This window comes from Heterocephalus glaber, unplaced genomic scaffold (genome assembly GCF_053883595.1).
Source record: "Heterocephalus glaber isolate CG9 unplaced genomic scaffold, H.glaber_assembly_v1.0 deba00001497, whole genome shotgun sequence".
NCBI lineage: Eukaryota > Metazoa > Chordata > Mammalia > Rodentia > Bathyergidae > Heterocephalus > Heterocephalus glaber.
In genome coordinates, this window is record NW_028258320.1 from 19,546,165 (window position 1) to 19,566,473 (window position 20,309).

The 20,309-nt window shown below is 40.0% G+C and overlaps 1 protein-coding gene across 9 annotated transcripts in view; it reads right to left on the reverse strand.

Annotated features, from left to right (window-relative positions):
* The window catches only part of Sirt1 (sirtuin 1), a 28,630-nt gene extending 8,728 nt beyond the window's left edge, over positions 1 to 19,902 (reverse strand). The window contains exons 1-5 of one of the 9 annotated variants that reach the window (XM_087185476.1): positions 19,655 to 19,902; positions 17,333 to 17,449; positions 14,318 to 14,559; positions 13,022 to 13,174; positions 961 to 1,108 (exon numbers count right to left, since the gene is read on the reverse strand). In XM_087185476.1, the coding sequence (XP_087041602.1) occupies positions 961 to 1,108; positions 13,022 to 13,174; positions 14,318 to 14,530 (514 nt within the window). In that variant the 5' untranslated portion in view covers positions 14,531 to 14,559; positions 17,333 to 17,449; positions 19,655 to 19,902. Of the gene's footprint in view, positions 1 to 960; positions 1,109 to 1,612; positions 1,738 to 12,558; positions 12,643 to 13,021; positions 13,175 to 14,317; positions 14,560 to 17,332; positions 17,450 to 18,685; positions 18,878 to 18,941; positions 19,424 to 19,654 lie in introns of those variants that run through there. The other 8 variants (XM_087185471.1, XM_087185472.1, XM_087185475.1 and 5 more) reach the window with 8 other exon arrangements.
* Positions 19,903 to 20,309: the final 407 nt, after the last annotated feature.

The following is a 20,309-nucleotide window of genomic DNA, read 5'->3' on the forward strand; positions in this document are numbered from 1 at the left end:
AGAGGATAAAGAATTTAAGTACAAGGGCCAGGGATTTAGCTCAGTGGTTCTGCTGCCTGCCTCGCAAGCACAAGGTCCCGAGTTCGATCTCCGATACCAAAAACAAAACAAAACAAAACAAAAACAATTTAAGTACATAGATATGTAGAGAATCTAATCCTCAACCGTGAGACATAGCATAATGGTGTTCAACGGCTACTCTTCAATAAATTAACTCCACCAGGGCTAAAAATGTACAGTTGGAAAGTTCTGTTACCAACTCACAGTTGTATTTAAAAAGTTTCTAGATATGTAAGAAAATCGCTAGTGCATACTTTAGGCTAAAAATCTAAATTACTAAGTCTTTTTTTTTTTTGAGACAGGGTCTTTCTCTGTCATGCGGGGTGGCTTCAAACTTATGGAGAGCCTCCTGCCTCCTCTTGAGTGCTGAGATTACAGGAATGTGCATGCCACCATGCCTGGCTAAGTTACTGAATCCTTCCATTTCAGCTACCCAGTTCCTTGGTTTCATAATAAACTAAAGATATCATTTATAATGATGTAAAAGAATATTCTTGGCAGGCAACAACATCTTTTGAAATAAAAAATATATTTATATTTGATATTGTGTACAATTAAGCATTGAGGCCAATACTTCTGGTCTCATTATTTTTATATTCTACTTTTTTACTTTAATTACATGTAACAAGATAACATGATTAAATAATAATGTTTATGCTCTCATTACTGTAGTGCATTTTTTTTTTTTTTTATTTTTAAGACAGGATCTTACTACGTATTCCAAATTGGCCTCAAACACACTAGGTCCAGGCTGGTCCTGAACTCTCAGAACCCTCTTGCATCAGCCTCCCTAGTGCTGGCATTATAGTTGTGAGCCACTCTACCTGGCTGGCGGCCTGCTCTCTAATCCTGCTTTTTCCTAAAACTTGATTACAGAAAGCCATTTTCAAGTTTACTAACCATGACATTGAATTATCCTTTGGATTCCTGCAACTTGTTCCAAGGTATCTATATTCTGGGTATAGTTGCGAAGTAGTTTTCCTTCTTTATCTGATAAGGCTATGAACTGATGACAGAGAGACGGTTGGAACTGTCCAGGATATATTTCCTACATAATGGAAAAGGCAGAAAAAAAACCTGATTAATGAAGTAAGTATAACAGACATCCATCCTGTTTAGGCTTAACAAAAAGCTACCAAAACCCGCCATATATAATTCTAGAAACAAAATATATCCGCATTTTAAATCATCTAGATGGATGCAACACATACCTAGAAGGAGGAATGTTGCTGTAATATGTTAATATGTAAAACTCAGCAATTAGTGAACTTGGCCCCTTGAAGAAAAGGGTAAAGCTGACCCATAAACATCTCTAATAAATGTTAATAGATATTTTAATATAAGTCAGAAGTAATAACATACCTTAGAGTATCTAATTTTTGTTGGCTGCAAACTCAGTTTTCTTTAAGAAAAAAGGGGGAAAACTTAAACTGAAATTACAGATAAGGGTGACTAAAAAAGGCTCTGTCAACACAAGATTTTTTTTTAAATTCATCATTCATTATAAATATCAACCTGTTGGAAGTTTAAAGCTAAAGTTTTAATTCCTTACCAAAATTGTTTTCCTTCCACTGCACAGGCACATACTCGTATAGTATAGAGTTGCTCATGAATGCTGAGTTGCTGGATTTTGTGTGTGTGTTTTTCCCCCCAAATAATGCTTCAATGCTGTTTCTTCTTTAAAAACAAAGAATTCAGATATACACATGGCAAAAAGATCAGAGAAAAAGTATCAATTTTGATCCTCCCAACTTTCGACAGTGTTTTTATTCAACTTCATTTAGTGACTATGGCAAAGGAAGTTCCTTCTCTACTTTTTTCATTAAAGTAGTAGTGCTATCATCTACTTAACTTCCTTACCATTCATTACAGGTTCTAATCCATCATAATGCTAGCAAAAAATTCAACACAACCGTATGTCCATCAACAGGGAATCGGTTGTACGAGTGTGGTACATCCATAATAGTGAAATATGCAGCCATTAGAAAGGATGAGGGAAATCTATATACAGTGACCTGGAAAATGGTCCCTAAGTGGTAAATAGCAAGTTAGTCACCGTGTGTATAATTTGTTTTGTTTTTATTACTAAGCAAAAATGGAAATCATATGCACATATATAGAGAGATATGTCCATATAAACAAGTCAAGAAGAATGCCAACAAGTTGTAAACAGAGTCAGGGAAACTTTCACTTCTGACATTACACAAAGTTTAATAGTGAGATTAGAAATGACTTTACTTTTTACCTATTTACTATCCCAAATTTTAAAAATACTCTGCCACCCAAACAGGTTACCTTCTAGGTAAAAGTAAGTGAGTGAATCTCAGGGCTGGGAATTTAGCTCAGTGGCACCGTGCCTGCCTCGCAAGTGCAAGGTCCTGAGTTCAATCTCCAGTACCAAAAAAAAAAAAGTAAGCGAATCACAAGGTAATAACTATCATGTATATGTCCATATACTGCTAGAAATCTACAATACAAAAATTCTGCCTTATATTCAAATGTTTATTGAAAAACAAACCAATAAATAACTTCCTCCCCCAAAACACCACACAAACTTGAGTAACTCTGCAATTTAAGAAACTGACAGTAGGTATACAGGCAACAAGCAAAAGGGCTTATTAAAGTCAATGTTTATAGAAAACTGAAAAACTCCATTATATTTTGGAATACTGAGTTGTTCTATACCAACCTGTCTCTTACTTAGGGTTCTTTGTTCTGGTATATTTACATTCAGGAAACTAAGCATTGTAGTTCCTTATTAAACTTCCTTCCAAAAATCTCTCTTAAGAGTATTTTAACCAACATTAGAAACAGGCAGGGTAGGCAACACATTAAACATCTCTGAAGTAGCAGGCATGCCAAACACAAAACAAGGAGTAACTCCAAGGCTTGGTCAGAGAGCAAGAGTATCAAGACTCTGGCTGGGGGAGGTGGTGCACACCAGTAATCCTAGCACTTGGGAGGCTGAGACAAAAGGATCATTGCATGTTCATGGCTAGCCTGAAATACACAGCAAGACCCTGACTCAAAAAAACCCTAAGTAAATAAAGTGTTAAAGCCTATCTATCTGCTTTGAATTAACTATATCTTACCAACTCTCCTCTTTTATAGAAATGTAAGAGACACAAAGATGTGTTAAAGGTTAGATACAGCCCTACACTCCAATTTCCCTTCGCATTCAACTTGTTACAATCAAGGTTATGAATCAATTCCTGTTAGCGATTAATTAATGAAAGGAATGTTATTGGCCTACATTTTAGATCTGAGTCTGAACTTTTGTCTATTTTCTTTTATACATAAAGTAGCCTGTTTCTGAACCATTAAATTTAAACATAGTACATTTACATTAAGAAATATAATCAGAGGGCCAGGGATTTGGCTCAGTGGCACCACGCCTGCCTCACAAGCGAATGTCCTGAGTTTGATCCCTGGTACCAAAAAATATATATATAGTCAGAAAGTATGAAAAAATTATTTGAAAGCACTTATTTTTGTTTTTTTTGTTTTGTTTTGTTTTTTGTTTTGGTACTGAGGATGGAACTCTGGGTCCTTCTGCTTGTGAGGCAGGTGGGGGAACCACTGAACTAAATCCCCGGCCCTTGAAAGCACTTATTAAAAAAACACAACACTCCTACATCAGCTCCTGCTTTTGTGGTTTTTGTTTTGTTTTGTTTTGTTAGTACCAGGCATCGAACTTGGGACCTTGTGCTTGAGAGCCAGGCACCGGTAACACTGAGGTAAATCCCCAGCCCTGCTTTTGTTGTTTTTTGTGGTACTGGGGACTGACTGAACTGCACCAAGTTAAACCCCAGCCCTTTTTTATTTTGAGATAGGGTCTGGCTAAGTTCCTAAATTGCCCAGGGTGGCCTCAAACTTGTGATACTTCTGCCCATGCTGCCTGTAAATGCTGAGATTATAAACTTGTTCCACCACACCTGGCTAAATCAGGTTTGGTTTTTTTTTTTTTCGGTAATGGGAATCAAACTGAGGACCTTGCCATTGCCAGGCAGGCTTGGTACCACTGAGCTAAATCCCCGGCCTTAAATCAGGCTCTTAATCTAAGAATATGGATTATTTCTTCCTAGCTCCTGTTCTAAGCAAGACAGGTCACCCCAGATCTCAACACCTTAAAGGCCTTTCAAGGATCCAATCACCAAAGGCTTATCATTTAAAAAGGCTGCTTCCATACAACTGTGTCTTTTTTTCCCTTTGAGACAAGGTCTCACTGTATGGTCCAGATTGGCTTTGAACTTGCAATCCTCCTGCCTCAGTCTCCTGAGTGCTGGGATTATAGGGTGCGCCACCATGCTCAGCTCAGCTTAATCTTAAAACACAGAAATAATCCCAGGAATTGGTGAAGAGCAACCAACTCATAAGGTCAAAGGTACAGCTCAAAACTATCTACTCTAGTGAGTTTTCAAGCCAAAACAATGTTTCCACCAGTGGTGCTTTCTTTCTCAAAATTTTAGCAATCTGAATAGGAGACCCTAAAAGCGGGAGTGTAACTGCAGTCCCTAAAAACTAAAGAATTGATCAAAGTCTGAATTCATAGAGCAGAAAATTCATAGAGTTTGTAAGAAACCAGAACCCAAATCCTCCATGCTGTAAAAAGTGAAGCAGATAAATCTTCATAAGGAGAATCCTCATAATCTTGCTTCATTCATCCATACAACCACACTTAAATATACTACCATAATACCTTGATTAATCAATACTTACTAGTAAATTAAATTAGCCACTTGACAAAGAAATGCACTTACATTTAAGTCTAGTTCCCTTAGGAATCTAGGAGCCAGCACACTTTCTCCATACAGGGCAACCAGTTAGTAAATATTTCAGGCTTTACATGCCATATGTTTTGTCCCTATGGTGTCTGTCACAACTTTTCAGCTGTGCCATTGTAGTGCAAAAAGCAGCCATAGACAATATATAAGTAAATGAGAATGGCTGTGTTCTAATAAGCTTTGTATTTATGAATGAAAACATTAGAACTGCATATACTGTTCATGCATCATGAAATACTGTTTATTTTTCCCTTGCCATTTAAAAATTACAGTAATTTCTGGGGAGATGTTGGTCAAAGGACACAAAATCTCAGAAAAGGAGCATAACTTCAGATCTACTGTACAACATGGAGATTTCAGTTACCAACAATGTAATGTACTCTTGAAAATTGCTGAGTAATTTTAAATGTTCTCATCACACACACACACACAAAATGAGGTAATGGATACAGTATTTACTTGATTTAGCCATTCCATAATGAATACATATATCAGAACAAATACAATGGGTGTGACACTACACATCTGTAATCTCAGCACTCTAGGAGGCTGAGACAGGAGGAAGGGGGTTCAAGGCTGGCCTGAGCTACATAGTGACTTAGAGTCTGGCCTGGAATATAGCAAGACTGTCTCAAAAAACCAAAATAAAGACCCCACGATGTTTATACCATGAATATATACAATTTGCCCATTTATATAAATATTAATTCTTAGTTCACAGGCTGTAGGCCACATTTAAATTGATTATACTTACAATTAAAACATCACGAAAAAGAAGCCTGCTTTTTTAATAGGATGCTAACCAACTAAGGCAGCTATTAGTTACCACTTAATGAACTTTTCAAGAATATAAATATTCCACAGGACCTGGTGCCATATGACTATAATCCCAGCACTCTGGGGTCTAAAGCAGGAAGATCATATGTTCCAGCCCAACCTAGGGAATTTAGCAAGATCTTGTCTCAAAGAAAAGGATGTGCAAAACCATTGGGTTCAATCCACTGTACCACAAAGGATAAAGAATGTAAATATTTCCACAAATCACTTTGAAAAAGCATTCCAATAAAAAAAAAAAATGGCTAAGAACAAAGAAACAACTCAGAGATATGCACAGATACGGTGGTATAAAGTAGTTACCCTCACTAATTAAAGAACACCAGGGCTGGTGATTGTGTAGCACAGTGGAAGACCAGGTATTTAGAATGCACCAAGCCCTAGGTTCAATTCATAGCACAAAAAACAAAAAAAGCCTGTACAACAGTACAATAAGATGCTAAATTTTTTTTTACCTCTCACAGTTTCAAAATTGCTAAAAAAAAATCTCTAGTATCAACTCCCCATGATAACTGTAGTCATGATGTAATCATCAAATACTAATTTTTTAAAAGAGGACTGTTAAATGCCATTGTAAAACTATTTCTAAGAATATTAAGTGGGGTTGGACATGGTGGTGCACACCTGTAATCTCATCACTCAGGAGGCTGAGATAGGAGAGTGCAGTGAGTTCAAGGCCACCCTGAAGTACATAACAAGCCCATCTCAAAAAAAAAAAAAAGGAATATTAAGCAGGGGAAAAACCAAGGTAGAAACCAGTGTTTAATTCTGTTGATAATATAATAATTTTTAAATAATAATTAAAAAATAATAATTTTACTTAAAAATTTTAATTTTACTTAAAAACGTATGCTGTGCTGGCAGTGTAGCTAAGTGGTAGACCATTTTACTTAACATACACAAGGCCTTGAGTTCAATCCCCAGCACAGCAAAAAGTAATGTTAATAACAATGTATTGAGGAGTTTTTGTGGGTTGGGGGGATGGGGAAGCAAAGCATGCCAAATCTGCCTTCTCATATACTTCTAATGGGATTGTATTTTAGTTCAACCTTTTCTGAGACCTATAAGAGCTTTAAGAAAACATTACACTGTGCCCTCATCCACCTTATTCACTGGCTCTCACACAATGCAACTTCTGTCCCTTCCCCAAAGTCAAAATGACCACGAAAGGTAAACATTTTAAATTGATGCAGGACATCAAAGCAGCCATGACGGCACAACTCACCTAAAAGGACTTCCAGGAACTGCTTCAGAAAGTAGCAAAGATGGGATGGTGTGTTAGGAGGGGGAAGTACTGTGTCTTTTACTGCAATGTTTTTAAAACATTCACTATATTTTTAATCAAGCCTCATATATATAACACATATACACACGAGTATTAATTATTGTCAGATGAATGGATTGTAGTATTTATGGTTTTCTTCTTGCTTGCATTCTTTGACTTTTTAGGTAGCTACTACTATCTTTGACTCTTTAAGTAAAACTTGTTTTAAAACTATCTTGGAATGGGCTGGGGATTTAGCTCAGTGGTTCTGCTGCCTGCCTCACAGGCTCAAGGTCCTGAGTTCGATCCCCGGTACCAAAAACAAAATAAACAAAACTATCTTGGATTTGGGGTTGTAGCTCAGTGACAGAGCACTTCCCTAACATATGAGACGTCCTAGGTTCAATCCCCAGTACCTCCAAGAAAAAAGAATTCTTTATAATTTTATAAAGATAACTATATCTTTATAACATCCATGATCTGGTATGTTTGTACACTATAAAGTAATAATTATTGAACATACCTTTTCTTGGAATTAAGTTCATAAAAATTGTTCATATTTTTCCATCTAGCTTTACTTGGACTCTAATCACATTAGCAAAAGAACATTCAATGAATGCTTAAAATATACATACTAACTCAGTTGCACCTTCATTGACTTTTTTTTGAAATAGGGTCTCACCACATAGTTCAGACCAGCCTTGAGCTCACTTGTGTAGCCCAGGCTGGCCTCGTACTTGCAGTGATTCTCCTTCCTCAGCCTCCTGAGCACTGGGATTGCAGGGATTACAGATGTAGGCCATCATGCCCAGGTTCACTGACTTTAAATACAATCATTTTTATGGCATTAGTGAATTACAGGTTCATGAGAACCATGACTACACAACATATTACCAATTTAAGTTCGTATTATGCAGAAAGGTAAGACATTGATTCCAAACATGGCTCCATAGCTTTAAAATTAGCCTTAAATGTTTTTGTATAAACAATGCAAAGTGACACCACATCTAGGCACACTATAATATACTGATACTCAAGCACAAGCAATTTTGCAGGTGACATTTTAGCTCTGTCTGCAAATCCCCCACCCCGTACCAGGAATCAAACTCAGGACCTTGTACTCACCAGGCAGGCACAGTGCCACTGAGCTAAATCCCCAGCTGCAAACCTTTTATAACTGTCAGAACTGAAATGACATGTAGCGAGAAGAGGCAGGGATGCTGCTGAACATACTACAATGCAAAGGAAAACTTCCCCACGGTGAAGAATTATGCAACCAAAGTGTCAAACACATCTGAGTTTTAGAAACTGCAATTAGTAAAACCATGTACTTAGCATGCCTGGGAAGTACTGGGTTCAATCCCCATGACCAAAAGAAGACAAAAAAGAAACTGCTCTTGTGGACCAGTAGCCTCTTTTAACACACTTCCCCATTATATTACTAATCTAAGTAAAGTCTGAACTTCTCAGTAATTATATTTTATCAAGGGCTGAGTATATGACATATAAATTTTTTAATATCTAATATTTCACCAATACTTTTTATGGCTTCATATTAAACTCATTTGAATACCTTTACAATGTGCTTTTCTATTGTAATTGATACATTTAATTTTCCCTCATGTACTGTCTAGTTTTCTATTATATTAAAAAAAGTTCTTAGGCTGGGCATGGTGGTACCAGCACCCTGGGACGCTAAGGCAAGAGGATTTAAAGTTCAAACTCAAGTCTGGGCAACTTAGCAACAGAGTGAGACCTTGTCTCAAATAAAAAGTTCTTAGGATGCCTTTATTAGGACAGCTATAAATTACTTCCACAGATCTCTCCTCCCCCTCTTTATTTCTTTGTTGGTACTGGGGATTGAACTCATGCATGGTAGGCAAGGAACTCTAACACTGAGCTGTCTCCATTCATTTTATTTCAAACAAGGTCTCCCTAAGATGCCCAGACTTGAATTTGAGATCCTCCTGCCTCAACCTCCCAAGTAGCCAGGATTACTACTACCATGTATATAGCACTTCTATAAATTTTTGTATACCAATGTTAGTTTAAAATAAAAACACTTTGGAAAGCTAAATTTACAATCCTCTCAACTTGCTATTTCTGTTGTCAGTGACATTTTTCATTCTTTTTTTTGGGAAACAGTGTCTTGCTATGTTGTTCAAGCTGGCCTCAAACTCCAAGACTCAAGCAATGCCCCTCAGGTTCCCGAGCAACTGGGATTACAGGTGTGCACTACCATCCTAAATTTGGCTAACATATATGTTTTTTAGTTTCAGGTTACCGCTTTGAATATATTAAAATTTATTAAATAAAAGAATAAACTTTGGCAACATCTCCCACCCAAACAGAATTACTGAAAAAACTAAAAATAGAAAATCGATCCAGTTATTTCCTGTCTAGTATTTTTCCCCTAAAGAGTTAAAGACATATTAGTCATAAATGCATGTTTATAGCAGCACAATTCCTAACAGCTAAATTTGGAAGCAGCCCCTATTATCCATCAATAGATGAACTGAGTAACAAAAATGTGTTTATACACAATGGAGTACTATTCTGCCATAAAGAAGAGTACATTTGAATCATCTGTAGGAAAATGGCACCTTGATTTTTATTATTATTATTATTTTTCTGCTTTTTTTGAGATGGAATCTCCCTCTGTAGTCCAGGCTGGCCTTGAACTCACTATATACCCAGGCTGGCCTCAAACTCAAGGTGATCCTCCTGCCTCAGCCTCCCAAGTGCTGGAATCACAGGTGTGTGCCACTACACCTGGCAAAAAAAAAAAGATGCACCTTGAGATCATAATATTAAGTAAAATAAATCAGGGACACAAGCCTACATATCACATGGTTTCTCTTATGTGTGAAACCCAAAGGAAAAATAATTTAAAGAGCAAAATAAATAGTTAATAGAAAACAAGGTGATAGAACTCAATGGGAAGGGGACCAAAAAATGGAGGGAGAGGGGAAGTAGGAGAAAGGAAGAAATAAAAAAAGATGTGTTATGTATGTGTACCTTCTCCCCACAATAAATAGTCACTATGTACTACAAACATGTACTAATGAAGTTTAAATAAACCTGTTTATTTTAAAAAACCAAATTCACAGCAAAAATCTTCAGGCTGTTATATAAATGTACTACCAGTGAGTCAAGCTTTTATAATCAGGTATAATGTCTATGTAATTTCCAATTACCTGCTAGCCTCTAAAAGCACAAAGGTCTGTTAACTAGAGCTATTATAATGCCTGTGTTCCAGGTCTAAATCAAGAAACATGGAAGTGATATTTCACTGGGCTTCAAAATCATGCAAGAGAACCACTAGTACTACAAGGTTAAAACAATTTCATTGTCATAGTTCTGTAATTAACAACAAAAAGCATTTACTCTGCATGATTTATTCAAGTATGAACCAGGTGTCTCCTCTAAAGACTAGCTACATATAACCACCATTACTACTGACATAGAAAGCTTAAAAATGTCAAACTTTGGTAAGTTTCAAATTTCTTTTTTCAAAGATTTAAAGATTCTCTTGATTGCCGTAAAATTTTCAACTTTAATATTTGGCTTACTAATTAAATTCATATGCAAGACTTTTTATAGGTGGCCACGGTGGTACATGCCTGTGATCCCAGCACATCAGGAGGCTGAGGCAAGAGGACTAAAGTTCAAGTGCCTCGGAGGCAACTTCAGCAAGATCCTACCTCAAAAAATAAAAAGGGCAGATGTAGCTCAGTGGTAGGGCACCCCTCCCTGGGTTCAATCCCCAGTATCATACATAAACAAAAAGAAATTTTTAATGTAGTTTTCTTTTTTTTTAAATTTGGCACCGGGGATCAAACTTGGGACCTTGTGCTTTTGAGGCAGGCAGTGGAACCACTGAGCTAAATCCCCGCCCCATTAATATAGCTTTCTTATGTTACTGTAACACCCTTTAATGTACTACGCTTGGATAAAACAAAGTTTCCATTTCTTAGCTGGGCATGGTGGCACATGCCTGTAATCCCAGCACTCTGGTAGGCTGAAGCAAGTTCAAGCCTAGCCTGGGCAACTTGGCAAGACACTCTCTCAGAAGAAAAAGTTGGGATATAGCTTGGTGCAAAGGTCCAGTCCTGAAGAAAGAAAATAGAGAAAAGTTCTGTTTCTCTAGGACAGTACCAATTCAAACACCATTTACTCTGAATTACCAGTTTGTCCTATACTTATACAGTGGTACCTCAGTTCACATATATTCTTGCAATTCATTTGCAACCAGAATCATGGAAAGAATTACAATCATGAACCGAAAGTACCATTGCATAAATATACACAGTTTCAAAGTAAATGAAATACCCTTTAAAATTCAGGTGTAATAGTCTCTGCATTCCCTAAACAAGTTTCCAGTACAAGACATTTTCAAGTGTTATCTTTCCATAAGGCTAAACTACTAAAAATTACCAAAAGTTTTCTAATGATTAAAGTTTCTTAAGCATAGTATAATGCATATTATGCCTTATACTCCACAGCAGAGCTGCACAACAGATACATGAGACATATATGTAATTTAAAATTTTCTAGTAATCCCACTAAAGATTTCAAAATACACATATATACATATTTTTTGGTCTTTTTTTCACTTTTCTTTTTTGGTACCAGGAATCGAACCCAGGGCCTCATGCTTGCTGGGCACGTGCTGCGACGCTGAGCTACATCCCAGGCCCTCAAAATATCTTTTAACCCAACAGTGAAGTTATTATTTCCACATACTGTCAATAATTTTTTTTGGGAGGGGGGGATGTTTTTGAGACAAGATGTTACTATGTAGTTCAGGCTGGCCTCAAACTTGTGATCCTCCTGCCTCAGCCTCCAGTGTGCTGGGCTTACAGGTGTGCACCAGTGCACCCAGCTTATTGCTAGTATTTAATAATGAAATATTTTATTTTTTCTGTAGTAGGGTCTCTAAAGTCCATCATCTTCCACATTTAAGCACATCTCTACACACTTCAAGGACTCAACAGCCACAGGTGGCTAGCAGCAGCTTTTTTTTTTTTTGGTTGAGACAAGTCATACTATGTAGTTCAGGATGGCCTTGAATTCACTATGTAGCCCAGGCCTCAAATTTTTGGTGATCTTCCTGCCTAAGCCTCGAGTGCTGGGATTACAGGCAGGCATGTACCACCATGCCTGGCCACGGCTAGTGGCTTCTAAACTGAACATTGAGACTCTACAGAGTAGTGGAGAACCTATGCCGCAGTGGCCTGCTTGTATCATCAAAATTTCTAAAAGGTTAGGCATCATTGCTCTAGGCACTAGAGCAAAATAAGGCTCCTTTGCAAACTAATGACAAAAGTATCTCAGAATCTTCACCCCTAATTACCAATGATTTTTCAGGCACAACCTCATATGTTAAAATCTGGCTATTACAAAACATACCCAAGTAAATGTTTTAACTTTGACTCAGAAAAAAACCATTAAAAGTCAAAATAGAAGCAAGCCATAGTAGTGCATACCTATAATCCCAACACTCCAGGAGGCTGCTAATGCAGGAGGATCTCAAATTTGAACCTAGCCTGGGCAATTTAGCAACATAGCAAGACAGTGTCTCAAAATAAAAAAGCCAGGTGTGGTAGTGCATACCTGTGATCCCAGCACTGAGAAGGCTGAGACAGGAGAATTGCTGTGAGTTGAGGACAGCCTGGGCTACATAGTGAGTTCAAGGCCATCCTGAACTAAACAGTTAACTCCTGTCTCAAAAAAACAAAACAAAGACAACATTTTTAAAAGTTAGAAAAGGGCTGGAAATATAACTGTACATAGGCCTTGGTTTCAATCCTCATTACTGTAAAAGAAAAAAAAAAAAAGGCCAGTTATGTCAATTCAGGGGAAAAAAGCACCAGCATAATAAAGACCTTAAGTGAAGTACACATTTTTAAAATGATACTGTCTCTTCCCGGAAAATAAGCTGACTGTAATTGAGTGATCTTATACCACCATAGTAGCAGCAGCATTTACAAGACAGAATGGCCAACTTTAGAAACCCACACATGAACAAAATAACTTTTGCCTGAGGAGGCCAAACATACTAGAAAGTTAGTAATACCTTTGCAAACTTGAAGAATGGTCTTGGATCTTTTCTGAAATATTCAATATCAAACATCGCTTGAGGATCTGGAAGATCTGGGAAGTCAACAGCAAGGCGAGCATAAATACCATCTCTTGACCTGAAGTCAGGTATTCCACATGAAACAGATACCTGAAATACATACATAATTTGGACAATTAAATCACCTACTTTTATAATTAACACCCTTATAATTTTAGAGAAGAACTGAAAAAGTTTTAAACTTCTGAAAAATAGAAATACTATACCAGTCTAACTTCAAGTAGAAATAAAGACTGAAATGAGTATAATTAAATCCAGCACATATTCTATTTTTAATGGTGATAAGGGATTTTAAGTTGGGCCTTTTTTTTTTTTTTTTTGAGACAGGGCCTCACTCTGTAGTTTAGGTCAGCCTTAAACTCACTATGTAGCCTAGGATGGCCTAAAAATGGCAATCTTCATGGCGATCTTCCTGCCTCAGCCTCACAAGTGCTGAGGTTATGGGCATGCCATGCTCTGAACTGGGCTAATTTTAAACCTTTAAGCATTTAACAAAGCAATTATAATTTGACTAAAACTGGAATAAACGAACCCAACCCCTTATGTAACTAGAAAGCAGCAAAGAATATTTATTAGTCACTTCTAAAGAAATCACTCATATAGTCAGCATCCTGTTACCTCAAAAATACTAAGAAACTGTACTGAAAGCCAGGTGCCATGGCACCTGCCTGTAATCTGTGCTACTTGTGAAGCTGAGGCAAGAGGATCTCAAACTAAAAGGCCAGCAGGGGCAGGGGCTACACAGTTCCAGGCCAACCACTGTCTCAAAAAAACCCACAAAAAACAAAACAACAACAAAAAGAAACAATGTAGCAGCTACTGCTGCTCAATTTTTAGCAGCTTTCAAACATTCATCATTAAGAATATATTCTTCTGCTGGGATTTAGCTCAGTGGCACAGCACCTGCCTAGCAAATATAAGGTCCTGAGTTCAATCCCCAGTACCACAAAAAAAAAGAATATAGTCTTCTAGCTAGGTAGGGTGGTGCACACCTATGATTCCAGCACTTGGGAGGCTGGGGCAGGAGAATCACAAGTTTGAGGCCAGCCTGGGCCACATAGTGAATTTAAAGCCAGCCTGAACTATATAGCAAGACTCTGTCTCAAAACACCAGAGGAAATAAAAAGAATTTTTCTAAACCAGAAAAAAATATTCCCTTAAGTGAGAAAGGGATTAAAGAAGAAAAACCATACACTGCTTCTCCCTTTCATTAGTGTTTGATATCTTACATACCCCAGCTCCAGTTAGAACTATTATTTTTTTGCACTCTTGCAGTAATTTCACAGCATCTTCAATTGTATTAATATCTTTTCTTTTTTTCCTTTTCGGTGGTTCTGAAAGGATATTAATGACAATCTGCCACAATGTCATGTCATCTAGTTCAGGTGGTGGAATTGTTTCTGGTAGTAAATCTTTAAGAATTGTTCGAGGATCTGTGCCAATCATGAGATGTTGCTGAACAAAAGTATATGGACCTGTGTGAAGGGGTAAAAAAAACAGATCAAAACCATATCCAAATAATTTTAACATTTCATTTACTTTTTGAATAGCAGTATGTAAGGTATGACTTTTTAACAAACTAAGAAAATGAAATTGAAAGTTATTTCATTCTCATTACATTCTGAAAGTTAATGCTGTATGCCAATGAGATTAGAGCAATCTCATTAAGGGTAGGAGGGTCTCCTTGAGCTACAAGAGTAAAGGGGCAGCCCGGGATTTAGCTCAGTGGTGCCGCTGCCTGCCTCGAAAGTGTAAGGTCTGGAGTTCGATCCCCAGTACCAAAAAAAAGAAAAAAAAAAAAAAACAGCACGAGGCAAAGAGTAAAGGGGAAAGAGGGGCTAGGATTTAGCTCAGTGGCACCGCACCTGCCTGGCAATTGCAAGGTCCTGAGTCTGATTCCCAGTACCAGGAAAAAAAAAAAAAAAAAAGAGTAAAAGGGGAAAGGGTTATAACTCAGTGGTAGAACAATTGCTTAAGTACATATACCAGGCCCTGATTCAATCCCAAAAAATAGAAAAAAAATGTCTTTTCACAGAAGAGGAGTGAGTCAAACTACCTGCTTAAGGTTTTTTGTTTTGTTTGTGTGGTATTGGAGTTTGAACTCAGGATTTTCAAACTCAGCTACATCCTCAGCCCTCTTTATTTTTATTTTGATACAGGGTCTCAAAGAGTCATTAAGTTGACCAAGCTAGGCCTAAACTTGCAATCCTCCTGTCTCAGCCTCAGAAAGTGCTGGGATCACAGGTATGAAGCACACCTGACTTCAAAATAAGTTTTATGGTTAGAACCTAGAAACATACACCATAATTAACAAAAGTATTTACAAAAGAGGTCTACAAGTCATTACAAAAATGATTTTACTAGTTCTGAAAGCCCATGTTACCATCAAGGATAGAGAAAAGGAAATGTATACATAACTACCATCTTTTAGTAATTTTCCAGTAATAACTTTCAATTTCATCTTTACCAATCTCTCAAAATGACACACTCAGTGCTCATGTTTTCAGCTTTAACATTCAAGTTTCACCCTAAATTTGCTGAGATCAGCTTCCTGGCTTGAGAAAATAAAAAATATTATAGACATTAAAGAAGAATAAACTAAGCATCACTATGTTTAAACAGTCAAGCCATTTGGAAACGCAAGAACAAAAGAAAAAGATCACTTTGAGGATACTTATGATATATGCCTTTGGTATAAAAATCTGGTGTGAGGCTGGAGGTATAGCTAAATGTTACAGCACTTGCCTAGAATGTACAAAACCCTGTGTCTGATCCCCAGCACTGTGAAATAAATAAAATATCTGATAATATTCTTTACTTGAAATAGGGAGTAAGGATGTAGTTCAGTGCAGAGCATGTGCTTAGCATTGGAAAGGTTCTGGGTTCAATCCAAGGAAGCCAAGGTAGAAAGAGACAGAAAAAGAAAAAGCAAAAACTGTGTTCCAGGCACTTTAGGCACTGACAAAACAGCAGCATATAAGTCAGTCAAGAACCTGTCTGGGTATGAGGTGTGGTGGCACATACCTGTAATCCCTGCACTCAAGAGGCTGAGGTAGAAGGATAGTTCCAAGTTTGATGCCAGCCTAAACTGCCAACTGAGACCCTGTCTCAAAAGACCTCCTTTGAAAAAAAAATTTCCTGTCCATTTCTGTACAAAAAAAAATTTAAAAAGATATAAGCCAGGTGTGGTGGTACACACCTGTCATCCCCACACTTGAGAGCCTCAGACAGGATTGCTATGAGCTCAAGGCCAGCCTGGGCTACACAGTGAGTTCAAGGCCAGCCTGAACTACATAGAAAGTCCCACAGAGGGCCGGGGATTTAGCTCAGTGGTTTTGCTGTCTGCTGCACAAGCGCAAGGACCTGAGTTCGATCCCTGGTGCCAAAAAAAAAAAGAAAAAAAAGATACAGAGCTTGTTAATAAACATTAAGAAAAAAATAAAAGAATGAAAAGGAAGGAGGAAGATACTCTAACTGGAGAAAGAGCATTTTACAAGAGAGTAAAAGAACCTGAAGTGTTAAGAAAGATGTTGCTTTTTTGAGACAAGAGTCTCACTCTGTAGTTTAGGCTGGCCTTGAACTCACTATGCAGCCCAGGCTGGCCTCAGATTTGTGGCGATCCTCCCGCCTCAGCCTCTTAAGTGCTGGGATTACCGGCCTCAGCCTCTTAAGTGCTGGGATTACAGGCGTTTAGCACCATGCCCAGCAGGACCTATCTGTTTAAAAAGTAGCTCAGCTTCCACGGACTTGAGCTGCTTAAAAACAAAAACCAAGGGCCAGAGATTTAGCTCATTGGTGCCACACCTGCCTCACAAGCAAAGGTCCTGAGGAGTTTGATCCCAGGTACCGCAAAAAAACCCCACAAAAACAAAACCAAGGGTTGCCAGTTCAGCTCAGCAGTAGAAAGCTCAGCCCTGGATTCTATGTTCAGTATTACCAAAAAAAAAAAAAGAGAAAAGAAAAAGAAATTACTATATATCTAAAAAATCTCGATAGGTTAAGCGGGGCAGAGAATTAAAAAATATAAAATACGAAGAAAAGCCAAATATGGTGGTGCATGCTTGTAATCCCAGCACTCTGAAAAATGGAGGCAGGAAGATCTCAAGTTCCAGCCCAACCTGGGCAATTTGCAACTTAATAAGCAGCTGTTTCCAAATTTTTAAAAAATTTAAAAATAAACAGAACAGAATATACAATACAAAAAAAAAAAAAAAAAGTGTTCCCCAGCTGCATAGCTCTGACCCATACCTATCCTCGGCCTTGGAGTCCAGTCACTAGAGCTGGCATGCGAAGCCCTGTCATCGTCATCACTTTCACAGGAATGAAAGCCATTGGTGATAATGTCATCACTTAACAGAAGGTTATCTGCAAAGAATTGAAAAGTAACTCAAGGCTGCTGAAATAACTTGCATGTACAATGTACAAAGATCTGTGATGGTTATAATACAACCATTTTCACTGAATAAAGCATTTAACACTTGGCCACGTGTGATGGGGCAGGCCTGTAATCCCAGCACTTGGGAGCCTGAGGCAGGAGGATCACCAAGAGCCTGAGGCCAGTTCAAGGCCAGCCTGAACTATATAGCAAGACCCTGTCTCACCAAAAAAAAAAAAAAATAGCACTCATACTGCATATACATAAAATGCCTATGGGGTCAAGCTTGCGTGGGAGCAGTTCCTCATCTTGTTCATAGGAGCAGTTTCCTCATTTATTTCCCCCTCATTTTTTCCCCCCTCATCTTTGACAATTTTTAGAATCTTAAGTTTCAGTGCATCAAAATCTAGAAACAAATGAAGTCTACTTAAAAAATGGAAACCACACAGGTGGATTAGGAATGTAACTCAAGAGTGCCTGCCTGGTATTGTACAAGGCTCTGGGTTCCATGAGGAGAAAGGATGACATGAAATTTGTCAACGAGAAAACTTTATCTAAAATGCTGTTCAAATAAAACACGTATGAGTTTGAACTTTTACATAACACTAAACATACTTGTTTTTGTACTACGTATTTCCTGTATTGTTTCTTGAAATCAAGGGCTGTTTTACTAATCCTGTCCCTAATGCACATGTGCTTTCTTAAAAATGGTCAAATGGTCCACTGAATGAATGTGACAGAGACAACGATAAAGACACACAGTTATCCAGGTCTGAAACTCGTGAGATCAAAAGGTTACATATATTAAAACGATTACGCTTAACCTAAAAACAAGAATATGACTAGAAAACTATTCATAAAGTATTCTAAAAGTACTGTTTCTCTATATCCACTGTTAACTGCATCATAAAAAGGTAAAAACCTCTTTGTATAAACAATGTTCTTGAAATGCTGCAGGCTGTGACTTTTAGAAATAGCTTTGCAATTTGAAATTTTCAAACTTCAAGTTTAGAAATAAAGCCTGAGAAAATTAAAAATTTGCACAGTTGTCAATTTGCAAAAGGTCGATCATCCGGACAGCCAAAAGTTGCATGCTTCACAGTGTGCTGGGAGAAGGGGCAGAAAAGAGAAAAAGAACGAAAGCAATCCTTAACAAAACCAATATGCTAAAAGAAAGAGCAGAAGAGGGAAACTTATTTTAAAGCCAACTGCGAAAGTCTCCCGACCTGGCGGCTGCGCAGAGCGAAGGCCGAGCCGGCGGGCCACGGACCGGGGGAGGAGAAGGGAGGGGAAGAGGGGAGGAGAGGGGAGGGCGAGCGGGCGGGAGCGAGGCGCGCGCTGCTGCAGCGGGGCCGGAGGCCTAGGGCCGCTCACCCGGCCGAGGCCGCGGAGGGAGGGACGCCTGGGCTGGGCCCGGCCCGCCCCGCCCCGCGCCCACGGCCCCGACGCCAGGGGAGTCCCGGCCGCCCGCGCCCTGCGCACCTCGGTACCCAATCGCCGCCTCTTCCTCCTCCTCACCCTCGTCGTCGTCGTCGTCGTCGTCGTCGTCGTCCTCGTCGTCGAAGTCGTCGCCCGGCGGCAGCTCCAAGGCTAGGCCCTGCAGGCCCGGCCCATTGTCTCCTTCTCCTACCCCGGCTGTCCCCTGGGCTTCTCGCTCCCCGCCGGCCACGGCCGCCGCCTCCCGCCACAGCGCCGCGGCCGCCGCCGGGCAGCCCCCGGCGGCCGCCCCGCTGGGCTCGCTTGGGCTCCGCCCAGGGACGGACCCTTCCCTCCGCGGCCTCTTGCGGAGCGGCTCCCCGGCAGGCGGCGACGCGGCCTCCCTCTCGGCCGCCGCTGCCGAGGGGGAGCCGGGCTGAAGGGTGAGCGCCGCCTCGTCCGCCATCTTCCAACTGCCTCTCTGACCCTCCCCCCTCACCTCCTCTGCTCCCGCTCGACTCGCAGCACTGGCGCCCCCGTGGCTCCGGCTGCGGGAGATTTAAACCCCGTCACGTGACCGCCCCTCGCCGCCCCCGCCCTCGCGCTGCGCGCCCCACCACCCACGGGCCGGACCACAACACCCGGGTCACGTGGCGGGCGGAGGCCGGGCGTCTCCCGCGCGGCTGGGTTGGAGGAAGCGAGGCTGCAGCTGCATGCGGCCCCATCCCGTGGCGGCAGGAGAGTCGTGCAGCCTAGCGTGCCTTTCGGCTGCTGCTAACCTCTTTTAAGGTGTCCTCGAATCACTGCCGCCCGACGGCCCAAGTTTTGGTTCACACCGCGAGTTTCCGCTTCTGCCTGAAGTGTACACCTTGCCCGCCTTGGTCTCGTGCCGATTCAGCTGAAGGTTAAACGTAGCTGCTGCGAGGCGCTAGGGGGTGAAGCTGCAGAGCTCGGCTCCCTGAAGCTCGTGGTGGTAGTCGTCTTTGCTGAGCAGGCGGAAGCAGAGGCAGGCGAAAGGGCCCCGCCGCACTCCGTTCTGACAGCTCCTCTCTCTCGCCTTGATTCGCGGTTTTCTTCGCTCTGTCACAGCAGCGTGGTCGTCAGATCTCTGGAGCTCGGTGTACCCTGGGAAGACCTTTGCCCTGGGGATGGGGAGCAAAGGCTCTGCTCTCTGGCCCCAAATGAGTGTGAATTCCCACCTGTCTCGGGTTTTCTCACAGTTTGTGGAGTTAGTGTACTGGGTCGGGGGAGGGGGGACAGGAAGGGAGCGCAGAAAGAACAAGACTTTGCTGCTGTACACATCTGAGTTCCTTTCAGGTTTGGGGTCCAGCCCTTCTTGATTGAACAATTTATTAAGCTTTTTTTCCTTTTCTCTGTCTTTCTTACATTGTTTTTTTTAGACAGGGTCTCGCTATATAATTCTGGCTGGATTTG